The 26,750-nt window shown below is 44.5% G+C and overlaps 2 protein-coding genes across 7 annotated transcripts in view; one reads left to right on the top strand and one right to left on the bottom strand.

The window, feature by feature from the left end:
• SLC25A47 (solute carrier family 25 member 47) overlaps window positions 1-26,750 on the top strand; it is a 38,179-nt gene that overhangs the window by 9,182 nt on the left and 2,247 nt on the right. Inside the window, exons 2-8 of one of the 3 annotated variants that reach the window (XR_014563922.1) lie at window positions 1,752-1,998; window positions 3,192-3,335; window positions 13,350-13,393; window positions 13,916-13,987; window positions 15,769-15,951; window positions 17,188-17,458; window positions 20,775-22,861. Coding sequence is in view for 2 of the 3 variants with exons in the window: in XM_083737873.1 (XP_083593999.1) it covers window positions 3,308-3,335; window positions 13,350-13,393; window positions 13,916-13,987; window positions 15,769-15,951; window positions 17,188-17,458; window positions 20,775-21,055 (879 nt within the window). In the remaining variant the exon portion in view is untranslated. Of the gene's footprint in view, window positions 1-1,751; window positions 1,999-3,191; window positions 3,336-9,564; window positions 9,775-13,349; window positions 13,394-13,915; window positions 13,988-15,768; window positions 15,952-17,187; window positions 17,459-20,774; window positions 23,933-26,750 lie in introns of those variants that run through there. The other 2 variants (XM_083737873.1, XM_083737874.1) reach the window with 2 other exon arrangements.
• Window positions 23,839-26,750, bottom strand: part of WARS1 (tryptophanyl-tRNA synthetase 1) — a 28,182-nt gene continuing 25,270 nt past the window's right edge. For all 4 annotated transcript variants that reach the window (XM_083736052.1, XM_083736053.1, XM_083736055.1 and 1 more), the window contains one exon: window positions 23,839-25,914. In XM_083736052.1, coding sequence (XP_083592178.1) covers window positions 25,756-25,914 — 159 coding nt within the window. In that variant the 3' untranslated portion in view covers window positions 23,839-25,755. The remainder of the gene's footprint in view (window positions 25,915-26,750) is intronic.

Genomic DNA, 26,750 nt, shown 5'->3' with positions numbered 1-26,750 from the left:
ATCAAGGCTATTCAGTGGGTCACAGGTGGAGAACAGGAACAAGCAAGGTACACTAGGCCAGAGGTGCCTTTATGATACACTGAGCAGATATGCCCCCAGATGGCTCTTTGGTCAGGACAGACATCTTCAGGCAGAAGAATTTTCAAAGGAATGCATCTCAGGAGGCACCTTCAACCAGACCTGGCAACCTCTGCAGCATCACAGGGACAAAGGGAGAAGCACTCTTGTTAATAAGCGACACACAATCGTTAAGTGTTAACCTGGGAAAACTACGGAATAAACACTTTTCCACACCATACCTTTAAAGCAGTGTTTCCCAACCTTGGGCCTCCAGCTGTTTTTGAACTACAACTCCCATAATCCCTAGCTAGCAGGACCAGTGATTAGGGGTGATGGAAACTGTAGTCTGAAAACAGCTGGAGATTCAAGGTTAGGAAACACTGCTTTAAAGCACAAGACTTCCCTGCACAATTTCTGGGAACTGTAGTTTACCCCCCCATGGCGCTTACTTTCCAGGAGCCTTAAGCTATAGTTCCCAGGATTCTTGGGGGAGGAAAGCCATGTGCTTCCAGGCTGTGGATGTTGACAAGCTTTAATAACTTTTACTGTTGATTTTACTGTTGAAATTGTGTTTAACTGAACCAGTTGGACCAATTATTTTTATTGATTATTTTAAATGGTGTTTAACTGAACCAGTTAGACCAATTATTTTTATTTTTATTTATTAAATATGTGTGCAGGTCTCAGGGCAATTATTTTTATTGATTATTTTAAATGGTGTTTAACTGAACCAGTTAGACCAATTATTTTTATTTTTATTTATTAAATATGTGTGCAGGTCTCAGGGCAGTTCACATCATAAAACTGCAATATAAAAACCACAAAAATACATAGTAAAAATAAGAACAACAACAAATCAATAATCCCCCCCAACTTCCACAACACATTTACAGTGAGGGGGGGGGGGAATGAATGAATGAATGAATGAATAAATAAAAAAATAAATAAATATTATTTGTATCCCGCTCTCCCCAGCCAAAGCCGGGCTCAGAGCAGCTAACATCATATAAATAAGACAATATGCATAATGCAATATACAAATAAAATAACATTCAACATTCATTAAAACAATATAGAATAATATTTAATATCAGCATTTCAAAATTAAACAGAAATCCACTCAACAGTTATAATATGTAATTTCTAAACTCCAATCAATAAAACAACAGCAAGCCACAGTGCACAACATAATACAATACAAAATGAGAAGCAGAGACTGGAGGGGGGGGGGCAAGGCAGGTGGAAGAAGGCCTTGCCTGATGGAGTCTCTCCCCTCACAGTTCTTCCTCCAGGAACAGCTTCCTTATGAAGAATCCTAGGGCCGGGGGTGGGGCAAGGCAAGTGGAAGAAGGCCTTGCCTGATGAAGTCTCTCCCCTCACCGTATTTGATCCCCTGCTAAATTTGCCCATTTGCCCTCTGACGAAGAAATGACTAGTCCATAATTTTAATGATAGGTTTATTGTAGCTGTGAGAGACAGAACAACAACAGGAAAACCCCCAGAAACCCAGAAGACAAAAGTCAGAGATTGATGTGCATTATAATGAGTGAAATAAGTAAAAAATGCAAAAGATGACTTAGTACTTGGTAGCAAAACCCTTGTTGGCAATTACAGAGGCCAGACGTTTCTTGTAGGTGGCCACCAGGTTTGCACACATCTCAGGAGGTATTTTGTCCCACTCTTCTTTGCAGATCCTCTCCAAGTCAGTAGGATTTCGAGGCTGATGTGTACAGTAAGTGGGCATTGGGTGTCCATCTGCCAAAGGCCGGGTTGAAGAGGAGCGTTTTTGCCTGGTGCCAAAAGGTGTCGGGTGAGGCTTCCTGGGGAGATCATTCCACAAGTGGGGCACCACTACAGAAAAGACCTGTTGCCACCCTCCAGACCCCTCATGGAGGAGGCACACAAAGAAGGGCCTCAGAAGATGATCTCAGGGTCCAGGTAGGTTCATATAGAAAGAGGTGGTCCTTGAGGTATTGCGGTTCTGAGCCATTTAAGGTCCGCATCAGTGAAAGTTGACTTCCTATGTTTATAAAACAGGCATACCAGAAGCCCTTATAACAGCAATCATCTCTGCCACCAAACAGCAATGATAAGCTATTCATTCGTGGAGGAAAAAATTAATTTAAGATTACCCATAGATTATATGGGAGGTAACAAATGGGGATAATCGAAGGAGAATTTAATTGGTTTGAAGAACGAGCTGTTGGGAAAATTAATGGGTGGTAAATGGAAGAGGATTTGGGATAATCTGGGATTATTGATTGTTTATTGAGTATTATGACATATTCTTAATGAATAAGCTAACCTAAACTGTTTATCTGTGGTGGCTTGGATAGGAAAATCACTTGGCTTGCATTCTACGACATTTAAATCCTGTGTACGAATATATGCATATAGCATATATTTAAAGCTTATGGAAATGTGTGTCTATGAACCCTTGTCCTAAATATTCTAATTTCCAGTGACAACCCCTTTTTTGAATGGTGGAAGGAGCAGTCAAAAGGTCTCGTGCTTCAGGCCTCGGGTGCATGTTTAGAACATACAAAAGTAAAGGCACCTTCTCAACCTGTCTATAGAGTCAGACTGTGGGCTGATTTTGCCCAATACTCTGACTGGCAGCCCCATTTCAATGTCTTAGGCAAAGTTTTTTCCAGGTGTTGCTAAATCCTTCAAACTACAGCTCTCAGGCACTGACCTTGGAACCTCATGCATTCAAACCATTTCCTGTACCGCTCAGCTCTCATGATGTGTTCCTGGATGAGGAGGGCCTGACTGCCTGTGACCACTTGGCCTGAGCAGCAAGGCTTGGCTGGCATCGTCGCTCCTTGCCAAGCCAAGAGATTTGTCCGGTGCGGCAGAGCAACTTTAACACCCCAATGTCCCAAGTGCAAATTGACTCCGGTCCAGTTGAACTGCAACGCTCTTTTGCCCTTGGTGATTTGGAGAGCAAAAGGCAGAAGGAGGGAGGGCCTTGTCCCGGCAGTGGTTCAGCCATGCCTTGTGGAGTTCTGCAGCATCGACTGGACTCCCGAGGCTGATTCAAAGTCCCAGCCTCCTCTTGCCGGCTCTCAGTTACATATGCCTTGAAGCCGGTGCTCCTAACTTCAGCCTATTGCTCATCCCCACTGCAGATCTATCCAGAAGGGCCTCTCCTTCCTGGAAAGACGGAGCCTGTCTGCTTTCCTGCACCAAGGCTGAAGCATTTTTAATCGGGACAAGCAAAGGCAGCTGGCTCCCCTCCGCGCAGATGGATTTCATCGCTGGAGCCATTGGAGGTAATAAATAAATAAACTACCCAGCAGCCCGCTGATGAAGAGAGACAGCTGTGTTTCCTTGCTGTTAACTTTCAGGCAGGTCCCCCACGCCGGAGGGAGAGGGCGAATGACCTTAAGAGCCCCCAAGGCGGAAGTTTTAGTGGACGCGAGTTCAGCGTGCGTAGGGGCACTTAGTGGAACTCAAAGCTGGCGGCGTCATTAATTCCAGGAACCATTGCAAATCGGATATTCTTTCCGTACGATTGCATATACGTGGTGAGCCCATAGAGAAAGGCGAAGACGAGGAATCAGTCGCAGCCGCAGGTGTGAATCAAAAGAGACTGATGGGGGAATTGAAGCAGAATCTCAAAGGGGCAGGAACTTAAACGTAGACTTGTGTTAATGTCTAGAGTGCCATCTTATGCATGAGGCCATTTGCGCAGAACCTGTATGACAGGTCCCTGCCCCTAGGGGCTTACAATCTAAACGAGATACACAAGGAAACAACAAAGGAGGTGGGAAATGAAAGCAAGGAACTAGGGCAGGGGAGACGACATGGTCATTTCAAATACATGTACTAGGGCAGGATGAAGGCTATGGAGTAGGATTGGGATCCCCAACATAGTGCCCATGAGCACCATGGCACTCTCTGATAGTCTCCTTGGTGCCAGCCAAGGTTGCTGCCCCTCCAGATATTTTAACCCTGTTTCTGTCTTTTGGGAGGGCTATTTAGTTGTGGGGGAATGCCTGTTTTGTGTTTTATTTGTTTTGGGTGTTTATAGGTGTTTTGCAATTTGGTGGGGGTTTTTTGGGGTGGAGTTTCTCAGCAACTCCAGATTTCTTCTGTGCAATGGGTATTTTGTGGTGCCCATGCCAGTTTCTTAGGTTTCCAAATGTGCCCTGGGACATATGGACTAGGGGGACGAAGGAGAAGCAATTCCAGAGAGAAAAGGAGAAGGGAAGCAAGGGAGCTGGTGATGGTGGGTCAAAGATGAGGAATTAGATTAGTTTACACTGGCGAACAGCAGCTGTCCAGGATTTCGGGCTGGATTTATTCCCACATCCACGTGGAGATGCTGGGAACTGAACCAGGGACCTTCTGCTTGACGCTATACCAGTGAGCTATAACTTTTCACAGATACACCATCTCATAATAGATTAAGGTTACCATACGTCCCAGTTTCCCAGGGACAGTCCCGGGATTTATAAACCAGCCCCCATACAAAATCCATGGAAGTTGAAAAGTGTCCCCGGATTCATTGAAAAATCTGGTAACCTTGCAATAGATGTCCCATGCATGCAAGTTGCAGGGACCCACAGTGCCAAAACATCATGCAGTGAGAACATCCCAGGGTTCCCTAAGGCGTGTTGCCCATTAGTCTCTTGTTTTGTCTCCTCCCACCCCAACTTTAACATCAGCTCCAAAGGAGGGCCCAGGCAACAACCGAAACCCCATAATTTCCGCGCACCCTTGGCAAAAGGCAAAGACCATCTGGTCAAGTCTGGCATGTGCACTCTGAAATGGGGCACGCCATTCCGAAGAAGGAAACCTGTAGATATTTGCTACACACCAGGTTTTACTGTGTTTAGTAATGCCACACAGATGTGCATTCAACAAACACATATTGCAGAGATTTGTTCTGGCTTGTCCTGGTGAAGTCTGGCTCTGATATAAGCAGTTTGGCAAGAGGCCAAGGCCTGATCTTGTTACTTGTAAGATTGCACAAGGCAAAAAAAAAGTGTTCGGTGACTGTGATTCTGAAACACTAGTGAAATGTGTGCGCGTCATTTTTACTAGAGAGGGTTAGATGAGCAAGGCATATGGCTGTAGACTGAGTGCGTTATTGATTTACCTGTGCCAGTTCCTGATCTAAATTTTGGCAGCTGCCCTTAGCTATTTGCTCCAGGTGGTTATTTCTGTCCATTGAGAGATTATGGATTTAGAGTTGATTGACACCCATGTCCTGAAGGGTCACACAGGGCGGTGCTCCTGGGATGGTGCCATTCAGAATACAGGAAGGGAATTAAGGGCACCTATTTGCATGACATGGCTTTCCCCGGCAGTAAAACCCCAGCAGTAAAAATAAAAACCCCAACCTAATGCTAAGTCTGAAAACAGCCTAACAGTTCTGCATTTAGATAGCAAGGATAGCAATTTTTTTTAAAAGGGAATTCAGGCAGAAATCTGGCAAACTGAAGTTAAGATTGGAAAAAACAAAAAAAAATCCTTCCAGTAGCACCTTAAAGACCAACTAAGTTAGTTCTTGGTATGAGCTTTCGTGTGCATGCACACTTCTTCAGATACCACTTCCTGAAGAAGTGTGCATGCACACGAAAGCTCATACCAAGAACTAACTTAGTTGGTCTTTAAGGTGCTATTGGAAGGATTTTGTTTTGTTTTGACTATGGCAGACCAACACGGCTACCTATCTGTAACTTAAGATTGGAAGAGACTGAGAAAGTGAGAGAAACCAAAATTGACACATCTCAGACCCTCCAAGTGTCGCTATTTTCCAGGGACAGTCCCGGATTCACACAAGCTGTCCTGGTTTCTGATTTGATCCTGGAATGTCCCACTTTTCTTTAGATCATGGGTAGGCAAACTAAGGCCCAGGGGCTGGATCCGGCCCAGTTGCCTTCTAAATCTGGCCCGCAGATGGTCCAGGAATCAGTGTGTATTTACGTGAGTAGAGTGTGTCCTTTTATTTAAAATGCATCTCTGGGTTATTTGTGGGGCATAGGAATTGGTTCATCCCCCCCCCAATATACTCCGGCCCCCCACAAGGTCTGAGGAACAGTGGACCGGCCCCCTACTGAAAAAGTTTGCTGACCCTGCTTTATGTCATCCCTATTTTCATCAGAGGAATGTTGGAGGGTATGCATAAGTTATGCAACCTCCGAGCCAAGGAGATAAGCAGCTATACAATCTTTGGATGGTTACCTGTCACAGGTGCTGAAGCTGAGTTTCCTGCATTGCAGGGGGCTCGACTAGATGATCCTTGGGGTCCCTTCCAACTCTACAAATCTACAATTCTTTGATTCTATGTGATCTGGCCCTCTTGTATTCAGGAAGCACTTGAAGATCTGGATGGTTTTTATTCTTATTCTTTCCTGTTTCCAGACATGGTATACAAGCCGATATCCCTAAGTTCCCAGATCCTAGGACTAGACGCAAGCCTTCACAGACTAACTCGCAGGGATGTTGTGATAATAATGAGATTAGGATATGAATTATAATACATCCCGAGCTTTTGATGAAGGTGTAAAGCCAGTCTTGGGTAATTAGAGAAGCTCTATGCATGAACATGCTCTTCCTTGTTGGGACACTGAACATAGTTTAAAGAATGGGAGGAGGCCCAATGAGTGTGAGAACCTCCTCTGTAACTTACTTTGTGTAATGATTAATGCACCTGCAGGCTTCCATCCAAATTGAGAAAAAAGAACAACCTAGCTGCGGTTTAAACCAGCAACTTGGGTGGAAGCTGGTTTTGGAGAAAACACATGCAAATGTGGTGCTTCATTGAAAAAAAAAGTGCAAGATACATACAGAGCGACATCAGACTGTGTCTAAAATAATGCGGCAACTCACTAGATACAGAATAAATAGGAGGGTGTACACAGTCAAAAAATTAAAAGACGCCTGCTTCTTGGGAGAAAAGCAATGACAAACCTAGATAGCTTCTTAAAAAGCAGAGACATCACCTTGCCAACAAAGTCTGTATAGTAAAAGCTATAGTTTTACCAGTAGTGATGTATGGAAGTGAGAGCTGGACCACAAAGAATGCTGATCGCCGAAGAATTGATGCTTTTGAATTATGGTGCTGGAGGAGACTCTTGAGAATCCTATGGACTGCAAGAAGATCAAACCTATCCATTCTTAAGGAAATCAGCCCTGAGTGCTCACTGGAAGGACAAATCCTGAAGCTGAGGCTCCAATACTTTGGCCACCTCATGAGAAGAGAAGACTCCCTGGAAAAGACCCTGATGTTGGGAAAGATTGAGGGCACAAGGAGAAGGGGACTACAGAGGACGAGATGGTTGGACAGTGTTCTCGAAGCTACGAACATGGGTTTGACCAAACTGCAGGAGGCAGTGGAGGACAGGAGTGCCTGGCGTGCTCTGGTCCATGGGGTCACGAAGAGTCGGACACGACTAAACGACTCAACAACAACAACAACAACAACAACAACAACAACAACAACAACACAGTCAAAGTAAGATTACTCAAATAGCAAATAATATTGACTGCACCACAGGCAGGGTAGGGGTGATTACATGACTCCACCCTAAACCAGACACATTTTTTGCTAAACGTTGTGATTTATTATAGATGAAATGTTTCTTGTACATTGGGGAGCACTAGAAACTAGTGAGAATCTGGTGCTGCCTGATAATCTGTTGGCCAATGTTACAAGAAAAAACTGCTCCTTTTCCCTTATGGGGTACCCAAGAGCCCGTATAGAGTCCTTTTGTAGGTTCTAATTTAGGTCACAGGCTCACCCAATTCATACACAAATGTGCCCTTAAGGCAAGATTTGTGAGCACAGAGACAATGGGGAGGCTTTTCCCATTATTTATTCTCCTTTTCCAATAATGCAGTGTGTTCTGTAATATGACATAGATGCAATAATAGGGAGATAGCGGTGGATTTAGGTACGGTAAAGGTAAAGGACCCCTGTATGGTTAAGTCCAGTCAAAGACGACCATGGGGTGCAGCGCTCATCTCACTTTCAGGCCGAGGGAGCCTGCGTTTGTCCACAGACAGCTTTTCAGGTCATATGGCCATAATCACTAAACCGCCTCTGGTGCAACGGGACACTGTGACAGAAGCCAGAGCGCACGGAAACGCCGTTTACCTTCCCACCGCAGCAGTACCTATTTTTCTACTTGCACTGGCATGCTTTCAAACTGCTAGGTTGGCAGGAGCTATGACAGAGCAACGGGAGCTCACCCTGTCCGAGGATTTACCGTATTTTTCGCACCATAGGGCGCACCGGACCATAGGGCACACCCAGTTTTTTGGGGGGGAAATAAAGGGGAAAAAATTATTTCCCCCCCAGGCGCGGGGCTGGGGCGGGGGAAGCTCAAGCTTCCCCCAACCCCAGCCCCCAAACAGGCAGCTCTCTGCAAGCCATGGGAGCGCTCCCGCTGCTTGCGGAGAGGTCCGCGAAGCCTGGGCGCGCTGATCTCAGCGCACGCAGGCTTCGGCATGCTGCCAACTCATGCAAGCAGCGGGAGCCCAGCGCTGGGCTCCCGCTGCTTGTGGAGAGGTGTGCGAAGCCTGGAGAGCGTGAGGGGTCGGTGCGCACCGACCCCTCTCACTCTCCAGGCTTCAGCGAAAGCCTGCATTCGCACCATAGGACGCACACACATTTCCCCTTCATTTTTGGAGGGGAAAAAGTGCGTCCTATGGTGCGAAAAATACGGTAAACCGCCAACCTTCTGATCTGCAAGCCCAAGAGGCTCAGTGGTTTAGACGCATCATTCCCCTTTATTAGCTGTTGTGTGGCACTTCCCCAGTGTTGCTGCATCATTGCCGTCAGGAGGGACATTCTTGCACTGTACCACAACAGACGTGGGGCAATAAAATAAAATACCCCACAACAAGTTGCAGGATTTTAGCAGGAAGTTACGGGGCTGGCACTGATGGGAAACAAAGCAGTATGCCCACCCTGAAACTTTTGCCGGTGGTGCAAACAACGTTGGTGACTGCCCTGCTTCTTGAGGCTTGAGACCTCTGCCCCAATATCACCTTGAGTTCAAATCATCATGGCACCATGAGTAATAGAGCCAAGTGGAGAGACCGGGACAGGAAATGAGGGAGAGGACCTCGCCTGTGCTCTCCCTACGGGTTACCCAGAGCAGACTGGCATGTGAGCCCACACAGAACTCAATAAAGATCTTAGTTCTAATCTAAAGCCTGCAAGTGCTTTGTCTTAGTGAAACAAACATGAATGCACAATGAACAGGACATCCAGAAGGGCCCCATGTAAGACTTGCTTCAGAGTAAACACGCTTAGGTTCATGCTGTAAATAGAATTCCTTCTGAGCAGTGGAGAAGTTTCATTCATTGGGGCTGAGGAAGGCCTGCCAGCCTCCCATTGTGCCTGTTTGTTTTGCTTCTCCAGCTGTGGCAGCAGCTTTCAACTTCCATCTCCCCAAGACTATTTTAGGCCCTAGACGCGTCTATAGGTTGCTATATCTGGAGTGTGGAAATCCCTGGAGAATGCTAAATCCATGTTTTTACTGCTGCTCTTGGAGCACTCGCAAAGGTCAGTTGGTGTCCAGAAGGGCTCTGTTGATGAGTCTGGCTTGGCAGATTATTCCTTTGCTTTGCCTCAGCATCAACAGTGTCACACTGGGACTGTGTTCTCTCTGTCCCTCTAAGAGCAAACGCAGTGCTGCTGCTGCGTCAACAGGGCTGGACCCGAAAGAAGGCCACTGTTAAGGGAAGAGAGAGGTAAGTATCAACACATTTGGATGAATCCCAAGATATGCAGAAGTAGGTAGGAAGCAGCCAAGGGGACAACTCCACCCCACAAACAGCCCAATGAGGATTGAGCATGTTCAGTGGTCACCTAGGAACAACTAGGGTGGAAGCAGGCGTTGCATTACTTTAGCAAAATCCTAATACCTTATAGTTCTGGCCCGTGGACTGGGTAGAGCCCTGAACAGCTTCAGGCACCTACCTTTGGTGACTCAATAATGTATGCAAAGTACCACAAAGCACATGAGTGCAGACTGTGCATTTGGAAGTGCAGGTTAATGTGAACTGCAAGCATTATGTTGCATGTCGCCCCAACCTCCGAGTGGTGGGAGATTCCAGGGGTTCCTGGTGTTCACCTTTTCTTTTTGGAAATGAGGCACAGTGGAGACTGTGGTGTCTTTATGATATATGGTTTATTTACACATAGATACAACCTGAGCCTACAGTGCAGGGGTTCACAGTATTAACGCCCCAAGAGAGTTTTGATTCTCTCATAGCTACAGCTTTAAATTCAAACAGAAATAAACCATAGTGCTCTGATTTTGTCTTCAGCTTGCTGTCTTTACTCTTAAACTCTGCCTCAAGCTTTGTCTTTATCTCAGAGCTGAAGTAGGGGCCCTACCCATTTGCCTCCTCTCCTTCGCTTTCTTAATGGCCTATTACCTTTCTTTTGTTCTCTCAATGGCCCATCTCCCAGGTGATCTCCTGAACATGGGAAGCTGGGTCCAGGAATTAGAAGTCTGGCATCCAGGTTAACTCCCCAAGCCTTGATTAAATACTAACACCTACTCGACCCAGGAATTTAGGGGAGGCCGGCACCCGCAAACTCATAACAATAAACCGGTTGTAGAGTAAAATGTGGGTACAGATGTTTGGATGAAAAGCAGCTTGCAAAAACCTAACCACATGAGAAGCATAACCACATCTGAGGTTTGTATTTACATTATAATTACGCTTATGGTCCTTCACAATTTTCTCAGATTGTGGTACAGCAACATTCTCTTCTCTGTAAGAACAGTAGTCAGTTTATTAACTTTGCTGCTTTCCACATAAACAAGCCTATTAGGAAAGCTGTTGTATTTTTGTTCAGCTTTTTTTGCCTTGTCAGTGCTGTAGTCTTCACTATATCAGAAGGCTATAATATGCAGCAAAATGTACAGGGAGAAATCAATAAATACCAGCCACAATTGCTATGCTCTGCCTCACCTGTCAGAGACAGTATGCTCCTGAATTGCTGGGAATCACACATAGAGAGTGTGTTATTGTCGTCAGGTCCTGCTCGCAGGCTTCATATAGGTTCATATAGGTTGGCCACTGTGAGAATGGGATGTTTTCACTAGACCTGCCTGATCCAGTAGTTGCAAAACTAAGTTTCTCTTTCCTGTAGCTCTTTTTCTAAAGCTCCCTCAATCTGCTCTTGAAGGTTGGGGGACTCACCTGGAACACATTTTGCTGGGTGTGTGTGTGTGTGTGTGTGTGGAGAGAAGAGAAATGAGAAACAGGGCCGGCCCACGCATGAGGCAAGGTGAGGCAACCACCTTAGGTGGCAGGACTGACAGAGGCAGCAGATCCCAGTGTAGATCTTTATTCCCCTCCCCCTTGTCCCTGATGTAATTTTCACTCACTCCTTCCCTGGCGGGGAGGCAGGTGCCATTTTGTGGTTCGCCTCAGGTGTAAAAATGTCTTGGGCCAGCCCTGACTGGAAGTCGAATTGTGCAAGTGAATGGATTTCAATTGCGCAATTGGGTAGACCATCACTGATGACCACCCATAATATTCCTCTTTTGTACAGTGATCGGTTTGGTTCCCTCCTCCTCCAAGTAAACATATATAATATTTCACATCCCGCTCCCTTTATTTATGTATAGTTCTCTTTAAATTGGTATGTATTTGAATCTTTGAATGTTCTATGTGGAAAGGCAATTTCCCACCAAACAACCACATAAACACCTTTGTATTCTTGTAAATATATATAGCGATAGCATTTGTTGCTAAGGAAGTACAAAGAATGTGTACTGTTACCATTCTTTATTTATGCCAATCAACCTTATCCCCTCCCTGACCCATTTCAATGCTATAAGCTATGAGCTTAGTAGACACAATTCTCAAAACCTGGCTATACCAGTTTATGGGTTGAAAGACTGCACACCAACACACCCTTTATTGTACTTGCAGTGTTTGTTGTACAACATGAAGCATGCATATTGTGGTGTGGTGGAGAGATCTGAGTGCCCAGGCCTTCATTCGGCAGCCTTCCCCAACCCGGTGCCCCCAGGTGTTTTGTACGATAATTCCCACCAGTCCCAGCCAGCATGGCCAGTGATCAGGGATGCTGACCTACAACCCCCAATTTCGGAGTATATTTTTTCTTTTGTTTTGGAGGTGGGGTAGAATTACAAGGGTGGACCATGTGCGGAATTGTTTGACAAGGTTAATGGTAAGGTTACCAGATTTTTTTCAATGAATCCGGGGATGCTTTTCAACTTCAATGGATTTTGTATGGGGACTGATTTGTAAATCCAGGGACTGTCCCTGGGAAACGGGGATGCCTGGTAAACTTAATTAATGGAGCAATTCTATACTTTGCAAGGTGCTACTTGCAAGTTCACATTAGCAGCTTAAAATGCCATGAGGTTATCTCCCCCATTGTGTTTTAAGTCACATCTGCACGGTCCCACCAGAGAGGGAGTGGAGATGTCTTCACCCAATGCACTTTTTGGTTCTCCCCCTTCAGCCCTGCCAGAACTCTTGTTCATGACGTTGCCATCTGTGCATATGTGCTCATTTTGCGCACGTGCAACGGCTGTCTCAAATGTACACACCTGGCTTAAGTGCAAAGCGAATGTGGCTTAAGTTTTCGGGTCTTACTGAAGTTGGTTCTCTGTGAGGTGAATGTATCGCTTCTGAAACAATTAAACTTACAGACTCAGGTAGGTAGCCATGTTGGTCTGACGCAGTCAAAATAAAGGGTAGTGCCCTTCAGCTCTCTATATTGGCCAAACAGGCCAAACCCTACGCCAAAGGATAAATGGACATAAATCCGATATAAGGAATCACAAGACAGACAAGCCAGTAGGAGAACACTTCAGTCTCCCAGGACATTCAGTACAGGCTCTCAAAGCAGCTGTCTTATTATAAAAGAATTTCAGAAATAGACTTGAAAGAGAAGTTGTTGAATTACAACTTATTACTATGGAGAGACCTGGTCTGAATAGAGACATTGGATTCTTGTCTCATTACATATGCTAAAGCTATTTTTGGTCATCTGCATGCTATCCCTTGCTTTTTCCTGTGGGACTAATTGCAGTTGTTAACAGTCGTCAACAAGTTTACCATATCCATTGAGTCAATCACCCATCTCCTACTACCCTTCTGAGAAAAACCCCACCCCACCCTCCCACTAAAAATAAGGGTCTGGTGACTTCTGTTTCAGTGTATCTGAAGAAGTATGCATTCACACAAAAGCTTATACCCAGAATAAGCTCAGTTGGTCTCTAAGGTGCACTTTTTAAATTTTTTAAATTTAATTTACAATTTAACTGTTTCAGGTGGCGTTAGTGCTGCAGTCGGATATCCATTGGACACAATCAAGGTATTTCAAAGTTTAGTTTTCTTAACTACAATCAAATCTCCCAAGTCACAAGGTAAAATGGAGAGAACTCTTCTCCACCCCGTTTCAGAGCTGAAAGCAGCTAGGATGAGTATGTGGGGCGGTTCTCACCACTGCAGTGGTTTCGCTACCTAACAGCTAATAAACTATGGTTTGCCAGGAGGAATTCCAGGACTCCTCCATATTCTGCTTCCCCAGCTTTTCCCAATCCTTTCACTATACTCTCAGGACCAAACTAGAAATTACATTGTGAGATCTGTAGGTGCCTCCAATCTTGTCCCTCTTTTGTGGAAGAGATTCAAGCACATACTATAAATTCAGTGTTAGAGGTATAGGTTGGTTCCTTGACATTCAGCTTTGTGCAATGGATTAAAGCATTCTGTCACCCTAATGCAATAAATTCACTTTTCATGCTAATTTGATGCCTTACCCACTTGCAAAATTACCAATGAAATGTTTCTTGTCCCCAAGATGAAATGAATGACGGATTGTCCCATTTAACAGGTGAGGATTCAGACTCAGACAAGTTATCGTGGAATATGGCACTGTATCAGAGACACATACAGAACTGAAAAAGTACGTATGGTAAAATTCCTGTTGATGAAGGGTAGATTTGCTTCATCATGTCTGCTTGACTTGGGGCGGATCCACACCATACATTTAAAACATATTTAATGCGCATTTAAAGCAAATGACTTCCTCCAAAGAAACCTGGGAGCTGTGGTTTGTTAAGGGTGCTGGGAATTGTAGGTTGATGTGGCAAACTACAGTTCTTAAGAGAAAAACCCAGTGTCTGTCCAACATTAAGGAATGGCTTCATTACAATGACTCTGGGACAGAGCTATTGTGGCCTAACACTGCATATTTCACACAGTTGTGTGAATGGCTGAATAACAGTTAATTGCAGACATGGGTTGGGTGGGAAATGAGGGGAGGGATTTTTAACACTTTGCTCTCTACAGCAGTCCTGAAGCAGATTGCTCCCCACACATCTATTTCAGCAAATGAGAGCTTTCCACCTGCTACCAATGCAGATAAGAGACTTTCAGTCCAATTCAGGGATGTAGCATGGGGGGAGGTCAAGAGGTTAAAAATCCGTTTCCCACACCAATGTTTCAATCTGGATTTGGTCTCCAATCCTGAATTCTAAAAACTCATTTGTGCAATTGCTAACTGCATCGAGGGTTAGGGTTTGGCCCTAAGGCTAAGGTTGGTTGTGTTTAAGAATACCTGTGAACAAGAACCTGATTCTGGGTGCATTGGGCCTCGTAAGCACCTAGAACAGAGCTGGGAATCCTGGTATCTTCCAGATGTTGCTGCACTACCACTCCCATCATGGCTGGAATTGATGGGATTTGGAGTCCAACAATATCTGAAGGGCCACAGGTTACATATCCCTGACCTAGAGGTTCCATAGAATCTTTTTTTTTAAAAAAAAGATATTTATTAAAGTTTCAAGAAAGATTACAAAAAAGTTACAATATAAGAAAAGAAGAGGAAAAAAGAAAAAATTACAAAATACAGAAAAGCAAGAAAAAAACACAGTTAAAATCAAATCAATCTTTTCATATCTTATCTTTCGTTTACTTATTTCCCTGACCTCCTCACACCTCCCTTTTTTGTATTCCAGTTCAGTTAGTTAAATCAGCAAATCCATACCCTCCTTATTTTTATCTTATTCCTCTACCTTAATGTATTATATCTTTACATTCTCATCTGATAACAATCCATTTTTACATACTCCTTTATAGCATTGCTGCTCGAACCACTTAACCTCATGCCAACATCATTCTAACATTCATTAATTTTACAGTGTTTATGTAGATAGTCTTTAAATTTCTTCCAATCTTCTTCCGAGGTTTCATAGAATCATAGAACTGTAGAGTTGGAAGGGACCATGAGGACCTAGTCCAGTGTTTCCCAAACTTGGGACTCCAGCTGATTTTGGACTACAGTTCCCATCATCCCTGATCACTGGTCCTGCTAGCCAGGGATGATGGGAGTTGTAGTCCAAAAACAGCTGGAGACCCAAGTTTGGGAAACTCTGATCTAGTCCAACCCGCTACAATACAGGAATCTTTCACCCAACGTGGGGTTTGAACCCACAACCCTCAGATTAAGAGAGTAATTCTCTACTGACAGAACTATCACCTTCTCCTTTTCCTCGATTAGTACCAAACCTGAAGACAAACTGTGAGGTGTCCTTTATTCTATTACAGTATAATTAATTTCCTTATTACTAGAAAGCCAAATAAAAAAAAAACCAGCTGCTGTGACTTTCATATTATGGAGACTTGGGAAGGTTAGGTAAGATTAGCTTGGCTAACACTTTCTTCCCACTTTTCTATGCAAACCAGGTGCTGGGCTTCTACCGAGGGGTGTCGATGACTGTCATAACTGCATCGTTTATTACATCGTTCTCTTTTGGCATCTACAAAAACATTCTTTATAACATCTGCAGATTTCGATATGGCTCTGCAGACAGAAAGCCGTCAAAGGCAGATGTGTCTTTTGCGGCAGCTGCTACTGGTGCAATCCGGGTAGGTTACGAGTGAAATAATGTTTTGTTTTGTTTTTAACTGCAAGGAATGAAAGTTTATGCACAAATCCAATCTGGTTGGGAGAAGGCCAAAGCCACACTATACACGTAAAGCTAGGGCTGCCATACATTATTGAGATTTCAAAGGCAGAATTGACGTCCGGCGGGAACGTCAAAGGCAGTGCTTTGTCCTAGATCAGGGGTCAGCAAACTTTTTCAGCAGGGGGCTGGTCCACTGTACCTCAGACCTTGTGGGGGGCCAGACTATATTTGGGGGGAAGATATAGTCCCAGAAATAACCCAGAGATGCATTTTAAATAAAAGCACACATTCCACTCATGTAAAAAACACCAGGCAGGCCCCACAAATAACCCAGAGATGCATTTCAAATAAAAGCACACATTCCACTCATGTAAAAAACACCAGGCAGGCCCCACAAATAACCCAGAGGTGCATTTTAAATAAAAGGGCACATTCTATTCATGTAAAAACATGCTGATTCCCAGACCATCCGTGGGCCGGATTTAGAAGGCGATTGGGCTGGATCCGGCCCCCGGGCCTTAGTTTGCCTACCCACGTCCTAGATCTTAGGCAAGTCAATCAATTAATTTTGGCGTTTTTCTTCGGGGATTTATTGAATGGGATGAGGATTTATTGAAATATAGACAGGTAGACTTTAATTAGAAATAATGAACTGTTGTGAAGTTGGTGGAAGTCCACAATAAGTGTGCTTCTTTTTTTTGAAATGTCTGAGTTTATTGAAGAATGAACTAATGTTGTTTAATGTATGCTCCCTTTTTTCTTTTCTTTCTTTTTCTTTTTAAGATTTAAATGTACTTACAAAAGATATTTATATCCCTTACTTCTTTCTTCCTTTCTGTAGATTCTGCTTTTATTCTTTTTTTTTTGCTTCTCTCTACATAAGCTTTTGTATTTTCTTTTTTTTAAAAAAGTTTGTGCATTTTGATTTATGTATATGTGCAATACAATCAATTTAAGAAAAAGGCAAGCTCAACAACTTCAATCCTAAAAAAATCTCAACAGCTTGTTCACAGCCCTCACACATGTTCACTTCATCAAATCTGGCCCTCTTTGAAAAAAGTTTGGGCACCCCATAATACATGAGTTTGGACCCTAGGCTCTGTATCTTCATGGTCTGGTTTGGGGATGTGTGGGTGATGAGCTTCTACAGGAAACATCTCTTTCTAGACCACTAATTCCTAATTACACCCTTCAGGTTGTGCTAATGTCACCTGCAGAGTTGGCCAAAGTGAGACTACAGATCCAGAAAGATCCCTTGGCTATTCCACCCCACGTCCTGATCTCCAAGCCTAAGTACCAAGGAGCTGTGCACTGCCTGCGGACTGTCGTGAAGGAGGAAGGTTTCAGGGGTCTATACAAGGGGTCTTTGGCTCTGATGTGGAGAGACTGCTGCTCATCTGTCGTCTATTTCCTCACCTACAATGTCCTGTGCGACTGGCTTACTCCAGCGGGCAAAGACAGAGCAGGTGTGTGCATTAAATGAGAAGGGCTTGTTTCAGGAGTTTTGAAAAACCTCTCTTCATAGCATCTTCCTTGGAGTCACCACAATTCTGCAACTTTCATATAGAGTGTTTGTTCCGGGCGCTGAGTTATGAGGGCTAGCGGCCATTGATAGCTGCCTGCTCCGTGAACTTGCCCAATGCTCTTTTAAATATTCTGTGGGAGAAAGCTCTTTATTTTGTCTGCCCTGAATCTCCCAGCCTATAGCTTCTTTGGATGTCCCCAAGTTCTAGTGTCAAGTCCTCTCTCTACCGTTCTGTAACCCCTTGGGGTTTGCATGCCTACAGCAAACAGGAGAAGCTGGATGTTGACATCTCCCTCTTGCACTTAGGTGCTGCTGCTGCTGTTTTGGCTACGTAAGCAGCGGCACTCAAACCGGAAAATAGATGGGAATGATTAGAACAGAGTATTATCATTGGCACAATTTGCTCCAGTTGTGTAATATGCTCGGAGCGCCTGTTATGAAATTCTATTTGAGCTTCTCTTGTGTAACTGGTTAACTCAGAGGCCGCGTCCTCTGATGTCATCCAAGAACTCTTCCTCTCCAACTTCCCCCTCGAATGCTTATTAACTGCAGTCATGCCGGCTAACTGCACCTTTTAAATGCATCGCTAAAGCCTATACAGCTCGGGTGTAGGGGCACCTTCTAAATGATGAAATGGATTTTATTTTTAGCTCTTCACTAATCCCAGAGGCATGATAGCCCATCTCATGCAACGTGTAGGGAAGGAGGAAGGGAGAGGAGAGGCCAGCGACCCTGGAAGCATTTTCACAGGTGCCTGGGCCGGGGTGGGGGGCCAGAGCATGACAAATGTCTCAAATATTTCAGGCACATTTTTACATCTTATTAAATGGGGAAATAATAAAGCTATAAGCGATCTCAGTCAATATTGCTGCAATGAGTTGAATCACAATCACAGGTGGACCTGACTTTAGGAAAAAGAAACTGAAGAATTAGCAATTGTTCAAAGCAAAAATACAGAACATGTTCAGAACATCAGTCAGCGTTCCTCTCCACACAAATAATCCCTGTGGGGCAGGGGGGGCGGAGTTCCATTCTCTCTGTGTTTCTCCCACAATTTATACAGTCTATCCAGGAGGTTAGCCTGAAGAAATAGGATAGCCTGTTCATGCAAATGGGTTTTTATTTTATAATATAAAGGTAGAATATTTGTGCTGACACATGGAACAGGAAGAGTGCACAGCTACAAACAGAGGGAGGAATTCAAGGTTGCACTGCTACAAATGATCAGTTTCTGTTTGCCTGGTGGAACAATCTCTCCTCTCCCTGTGTACTAGTCTAGGGGATCTCCAGAACAAGTGGTTTTTTTTTTGCGGGGGAGGCAGGGTGTGAGGAAGGAGTGGCAAGCCCCATTGTGCAAGGGAAAGTCATTGCGGATTCATTGTGTCCCACCCAAATTTCCTGCCTCATTGGGAAGCAGTGGCAGCTGATGCTTCTAGGAAAAATGGTTCTGGTACTCACTGTAACAACGTCATGCTAAGTGACACACTTTAAACCAGGGCTTTTCTTCTAGAAAGAAAAGGTGCCAGTTCTGTGTACCCTTGAGTATCCCCAGAAAAAAGCACCGGTAATAACAAACAAAATAATAACCCTGCCGCCCCAGTTTAAAAGGCCATAGATTGCTTTAGGTAAAGGGACCCCTGACCATTAGATCCAATCGTGACCAACTCTGGGGTTGCAGCGCTCATCTCGCTTTATTCGCCGAGGGAGCCGGCGTACAGCTTCCTGGTCATGTGGCCAGCATGACTAAGCCGCTTCTGGCGAACCAGAGCAGCGCACGGAAACGCTGTTTACCTTCCTGCCGGAGCGGTACCTATTTATCTACTTGCACTTTGATGTGCTTTTGAACTGCTAGGTTGGCAAGAGCAGGGACTGAGCAATGGGAGCTCACCCCATCAGGGGGATTCGAACCGCCGACCTTCTGATCGGCAAGCCCTAGTCTCTGTGGTTTAACCCACAGTGCCACACGCGTCCCACTCACGTTAATCAATGGGACTTGATTTTGAGTCTGGCTCTCACATAGAGATTCCCGTAAATGTTGTGTATGGATTGCACAACTGGCTGATTTAATCACGTAACCTGGTTTAACCAAGCCGTGCAGACCAAGGCTGTGTACACACCATACATTTAAAGCAATGCAGTTTGTAAAGGGTGGTGGGAATGGTAGCTCTGTGAGGGGTAAACTAGTTTCCAGGAAGCTCTGGGAGAAGCCATGTGCTTTAAATATATGGAGTGTAGTCAGCCTTCGATGTGGGAAAGCTGAAGGGATGTAAACGTATTTGGAACCTTTCAGCGGGCAGCTAGATGACCGCTCAATCAAATTTAATTAGGATTTGGAGAGAAAGGGAATCCACTTGTCCCAGATGCCGGAGAAGGGGGAAGCTTCAGAAAGCAGAGCCTCTTAAGAAAGGCCTGCCTGATGTTTCACAGAAGGTATGTCAAGAATCTTGTGCATGGACTACAGAGTGCAGGTCAAAGAGGCAGCAAGACATTTAATTCCAACAGGGGATATCTGCTCTCGAAGCTCATTAGTTCTGTGTGCTTAATTCCAATATGAGATACTTGCAAAGTATCTTCTTACAGTCTTCCTTCCATAGTTTAGAGCTGATTGGAAGCAACTGCCCTGCATAAATTAGGCCTCTCTCATGGCCATCAACCTCTCTGCCTATTACCTCACAGTAGTGCCTTATCATCTTATCTGCTGCTTGTGGGAACTAGCCTTAGGTAGGACTTGAGTTAGGATAAGGAACTTGGCCAGGGGCAGCAGAAAGTGGATTAGTCACTATTTAGCATCTGGTTCAAGCTGGTAGACCTTGAGATTCTGGGGGGTGAAAAGAGTAGACCTCACAAGACTTAAGTCTGCCCATTGCTGATCTGGAAGATAATAATACTACCACTACTTAAGAGGGCATAGCTAGCTAAGTTATACTCAAGAGTAGACCCATTGAAATTAGCATGTCTATTAGCAGCTGCAGTACCAAGGGCAAGCCAGGGAGTTTCTCCCACCCACAATTAGTTTTAATGCATCTATGTGGATTTTTTTGTTTGTAAGTTACTTTGGGTTGCCACAGGCAAGATAAAGCGGCTAAGAAATTTAGTAAGTGATAATAATAAATAAAAACTATTTCAAATGTCCAAAAAATAATAATCAACAAAACGCATGTCAACATTCTGCATTCTAATTAAAGAGCAATGCCCGTTTCTCCTCTGCAAACCTATCTCGCTGTCAGTTTAACGCTGCTTATAATTACGTTTTGCAGACTTATGGGCTGTGCTTCTTTCTGGAGGCTGCGCTGGAGTCCTGGCCTGGGGCACGGCCACCCCGATGGATGTCATCAAATCCCGGATGCAGGTGGATGGCGAGGGCCTGCGCAGATACTCTGGATTAGTACACTGCGTGCGGGACAGCGTAAGAGAAGAGGGGGTGAGAGTCCTCTTCAAAGGCCTCGGACTAAACTCCATCCGCGCTTTCCCTGCAAATATGATGGTGTTCTTTACTTACGAAGGTGTGCTCAGGCTAGGCGAACGCTGGATGAAATAAAGGGCACATTGCAGCCTTCACTAGCTGGTACCCTCTAGAGCAGGGCTGGGGAACCTTTGCCATCAAAGGGCCACGTACAAACAGGGGTGGGACAACAAATGCTAAATTCATCTTTGTACAGTAGGGTAGTTTCTGCACACAGTTGTGCACCCCTCTCTATCCTCCATCCGGGCATTCAAGGGGCATTATTATAATTGAAGGACACATTCCAGCCAGGCAAAAACACTCAAGGACCAGTGAGGGGTGTGGCCTAGGGAAAGGGGGTGTGACCAGAGAGGGGCGTGGTCTAGAAAGAGTCCCAAGGGCCAAACAGAGAGGTCTGGAGGGCCACAGTTGCCCCCTGTGCTGGAGGCTCCCCCATCCCTGCATCTGGAGGATACCAGGTTGCCGAAGGCTGCTTCAATGCAATATCATCTCTCCAAAGCAGTCTTTTCCTTTCGGAATACTCAACCGAATTTCTTTCCAGAAAGCCGTCTGTGCACTGAAAAATTATTGTTATTTATTCGATTTGCATTGCACTTGCTACATAGAGAGTCCCTAAGCAACTTACATACAGCATGACATATTCTCTGAAAAAAAGAACATCATATTGCAATAAAAATCATACAAAGACCCATGGAACAGACCCAGCAAAACAGCAGCAGCAGCAAAAAAAAAAAAGTCAGAAGCAAGACATATCATCGAGCAACATGAAAATCCTTCAGATTGCCTGGGAGAAGAGAGATTTTACTTTTCATCTGGTGTGGAAAGGATGCTGGCACCAGGCTTGGGAAGGAATTCCACAGATAGGAAGCCACAACTGAAAAGGCCCTGCCCTTGTTGTCACTTGCTGAACGTTCTTTGGAGGGGCGCTCTGAGGGCCCCAGATGAAGACCTGGGGGCCCAGGTAAGCCACATTGCACACATACGCTGTTCTGCTCACCTTTGCTTCTGACCCAACCCATCACTGGCCGCTGGCCCTTACAAGGTTGCTCAGAAAGGAATGTGGTCCTCCCGCTGAAAAAAGGTTCTCCATCCCTGATTTAATTCTGGGTTCATCTGTTTTCCATATCCAGACATGGACGCTTCATTTAGAAACAGATGCACATGACTATCGCTGCCTGAAGTTGCTTAAAGCTGAAAATTTGCAAGTGTAAAGACAGAAGGAAAAATGAACACAAACAGAGATCTGGATTTGCCAGTGATGGGCAATGGAAGAGTTTGATGTTCTAAACATTTCATTGACCCCAAATTACTCGTTACTGAACAAACAATAGAGCTGTTCACCAGAGATGCACGAAAAGCTCAAGGCCACCGGCAGAAACAAGACACCACATGTAACATTCCATGTCCAAGAATTGCTTTGCTGGAAAACTGCAGCTTGCAGTGGGGAGGCACATGTTGCATAAAAGGCTATTAATGGCCTTCCATTTACAACATGCTTTGCTTGACAAGGAAAAGTCGACACTTTTAATTCTGCTCTCCCATTTATGCCATTGCAATCTCATTCATTCCCAGACAAGTGCTTTTTTACAAGCTCTGCAAGGGGAACTGGCTTGTGTGAGCACTAAGGGAATTTGGAATGCTGGATTAGAGCATCATGGCATGCTCAGGCAATTGGAACTACCCTTAGGCAAACCTTTGCAAAAACCGTGCTAGGTGGTTCACATTAAATTATGTGAAACTGTCGTTCTCTACCCTGCTCTCCCCAATTTTCATGAGGGAAGCTGTATTTGTCTGCTGCAGGCGTGAGCTTTCGTGGACTAGAGTCCTGTATCATTAGATACAGGAAGTGTTATCTTAAATTGGCAGGTAGATATACATGGTGTGTGTGTGTGTGTGTGTGTGTGTGAGAGAGAGAGAGAGAGAGAGAGAGAGAGAGAGATTGTAAACAGTGAATTTAGAGTGTAATTTTATTGTGTTAAAGCTCAAATGTATTAAAATCTTACAATGACAATTCTTAAAGGAGTGCTGAGAACAACACTAGGAAACTAACCCACATTTTAGGGTAAAAACCCATTATTTTCTTTCAGTACACCGGTGATAGAACTGAATTTCTTGATTCAGCCATGTGATCTGGTTTCACTGCTCATTTCCTGTTGAGATTCCTTTCCTGTGCAGCAGTGGCTTTCAGGCTGTGCACTGGGAATTCCTGGAGCTACTCAGAAGGTCATGAAAAGTTTTTTTGATGAATAACAGCAAATAGGTTTCCTGAAAAAGACAGCAGGGGCACCGCTACCGAGCTTCCCTGATATGCACTGCTCCAGCTTTGGGGCCCCAGACCTTGCTGGGCTCAGACCCCATATACCCCCAGCTAGCCTGGCCAATGACCTGGGAACCTAAGGTTGTTTGAGGTCATGCTCTCAGTTCACAATGGGCAAAGATGTAGCCCAATTGTGCCCCTACCCTTGAACGGGTAGCTCATTGGAAAGTGTTTCCAGCAGTTTAATGAACCGCTGTACTATACAATTAGAAAGTGTACGGTCCTTAACAAGAACATGCAAGTCCATCTGGCCCATGAGTTTGCGTTGACCTGGGACTATTGCAAGAGCTAGCAAATATTGCTGCATATAGCGTCTGCTCCACAAACAGCTCACTACAAGTTTTGTTGTTCTGTATGGGACAATGACAATAAAGATTATCGTATCGTATTATCGTATTCTAAGTGTCCCCTAAGCAAATTTAAAGTGATTTCCACTAGCCTTTATTTATGTGCAACATCTGATAATATTTGCATCTTCTGAGTGTTCACACACAAAAATGCACAAGTCTATACACCAGGTGTAATAACGGCAAAAACAGCCTTTGTTCTGCAAGATCTCCCTGTTTTTATTGCGTATGGTTTCAGTTTGTACAGTTGCTATGCATGATTAATAAACAATTCCCTTTAGACCAGCATTCGTAAGCTGCTGTGCAAGATGTCTGAGAAGGGCTGGATTTACCGTCACCCTTCTTAGCGCTTTTCAAAAACAAACTTTGATTAGCTGCACCATTGTTAACAAAAACGAAACAAAAGACAAAAGCTCATGAAGCAGACACACCAACATGATCTGCTACGTGTGGCAGGTCACAATGCTCCAGTTGTAATTTCTCATCCACACTCACCTGTTGTGGCACCTCAGCCTTCAACTAGTTTGATTGTAACTAGCAAAGACATACTAGGTTGGCGCAGTGTGCTTTCAGTGCATGGTATACAGGTCCGATGCATATAACCCACACAGCAGATCTCTACTGATGCAGAGTTTCAATGAACTGTGGATTCATGCCGTATTTAATGCTCACTACTTAAAGAAGACAAAAATGGAAACAAGAAGCTTTGTTTCTGCTTGCATCACAAACCTGAGAACCTGTTGTGTAGGAAATACTCAATGAGGGTTATAGTTTGTGGACTAATTCATGCTGAAAGATTATATGAACAACAGAAAGAGAGAGACACACAAAGAGAGAGACAGAGAGAGAGAGCGCGAGAGAGATAACCAGCTCTTAATCTCAACAATATAAACACAGAAACAAAGATGTCCTTTGTCTTGCAGCCATTGCTGATGTCACAGCATTGCTTGGCGATTTTTAACTTCCCAGTTATCAGAAAGGTTTGGTTTTTTTGCCCGTTGTATACACTGTCTCTACTGTGATAATCTCTTAGCAGTCCATGCTGCCCCTGAGAAATAATAGCTATTATTATTAGTTTCCCTTGCTTTGCAGGGCAAAAACGAGCAACAATTTGCTTGCTGGGCTTGACAAAACCCCCAAAAGTCCAGTATAGACAACTTATAGATACTAGCCAGGTATCACTTGCAGAAAGACTCATCAACCAACTATCATATGTTCTTAGAACCACTGAAGTATAAGTGGCTGCCCAAATGAAACTTGCCAGGCTGTTAGAAACACAGAAGGTCTTTAGTTCACACACTACTCGCTTGTGGAGGGCAAGCGTGTTGAAAAGGGGCTCAGGGCTGCACCTTTAGCTATGAAATAAAAGTTTCTTCCTCCTGCTTCCACCATCACCACTGATTGTGTGCAGCAGAATGTCTGAAGGGGTGAGGCTGCCTGTGCAATTTGCAACCATGACTCCAAGTTGCACCGGGAGCCTCCACTCACAGGAAAGAGGTTCCTGCTGCAGAGATCATGCTGGTCAGAATGGTGAAGGCAGAAGGAGCAGCTTGACTTGGATGAGATGGTCCCAAGCTCCCTCACAACCGGCTTGTAACAAGTGGACAGCGCTTTTGATAAGGCCAAATTGCAAACATGTCCACTGTAACTAAACAACCGAAAAAGGAAAAGGCAAAGAGAAATGTATATTCTGGATGGAAGAGTTTAGTTTATCTTTGAAACAGGCACAGCTCCTAGATGTAAAAACATGCCTAACACAGCTCCCACGGTAGCAGAATCTGGCATTGCACCACCTTTGTAATCAGCGTTTTTCTTAATATTGCGTTCCGTGAAATAGGGTCCTCTTGTTGACAAAGCAACTCTTTTTCCAGGTGATCGGGTTATCTTGCTAACCCGTAATTAGTCAAATGAAGTCCTAGGCCAAGGTCTGTTTTTTCCAAACACAAACTACATATTCCCAAAGTCACTGGTGACAACGGAGGGCAACTTTGAAAGTAACTTGCTAGAAGCAGAGAGGTACGTTGTTAGGGAGAGGCGGCAGACGAGAGGCTAGGGCAACACCAATCAAGTGTGCTCTATGTGTACTGATAAATCAACATGCACTTCTGTAATTAGTAATCAAACGCCAGCTTCCGCGGAGTCATAAATTCCTTCACTATTTCATCGGTGATCTGCTTTCGCCTTTGCTGGTGAGCAGCGATCAAGGGCTGCAGTGTTTCAATCAACGCCTTCTTGAGTTCTCCTGTCAGCAGTGCTCCACTTGTATAGGCCTGCCAAGAGAATGCCAGGGTCATATCTGGTAACATCTGGGGAAAGAACCCTCCTGCAAGGAACAGCTGCTGGCAAGCAAAGCAATCTGTTTGTCTTAATTACATACATCATTCTCTCTGACATATCTCTCGAGCTGCCATAGAAAGGGAAATTTTTAGGCACAGGGGATCCTGGTTTAAGGCCTAGAGGTTTGAGCTGATGACTCAGTGAGGACTTTTTATTATTACTCCTAAGGGCACTTACTAAGGAACACTTTGCAGAGATTAGCTGCCTCTTACTTTAAGCTACTGCGTTGTGTTCAGAGCATAGAGGAAGAAGGATGGGGTTGCATTCAATGTAGCACAAAGGTGAATACTGTGTCAGTGTGAGCATTTCTTTGTGCGTGATGGAAAGTTCTCCTCTCCGCCCCCCATGCATGCCCCAAATCTCTTCCAGGTTTCTCCCCAACACTCTGGAGCAGATTTGGTGATGGTGTGCATGGAGGGAGGGCAGGATATCCATTTGCATTAGGGCTAATTCTTGCACTAGTACAAAACGTTGCATACCTTTTGTGGACTTTCCTACCCTTTTAAATCAGGAGTGAAGGATGGGTTCTGATGCCTCTACAATCCGCCATGATGAAAAGCCTGCAATTTTTCCCCTGGGTGATTTGTATACTGATTGTACATTCTTCTTTCATGGGAAATTTACAGAGCATAGAAGGAAGCGTCAACTCGCTGCCGACACAGCTAAATGGAGGCCCTAAAAATGTTTCAACTGCATGCACAAACAGGATCAAATAAGAGCAGAACATAATTGGGTCTTCCTGATCCTCAGCCTATGCCTAGCAACTGCA

Source organism: Podarcis gaigeae, assembly GCF_964106915.1.
Source record: "Podarcis gaigeae genome assembly, chromosome: 1".
Classification (NCBI taxonomy): Eukaryota; Metazoa; Chordata; class Lepidosauria; order Squamata; family Lacertidae; genus Podarcis; species Podarcis gaigeae.
The sequence above is the reverse complement of the archived record's forward strand: the minus strand, read 5'-3'. Positions and strand labels throughout refer to the sequence as shown.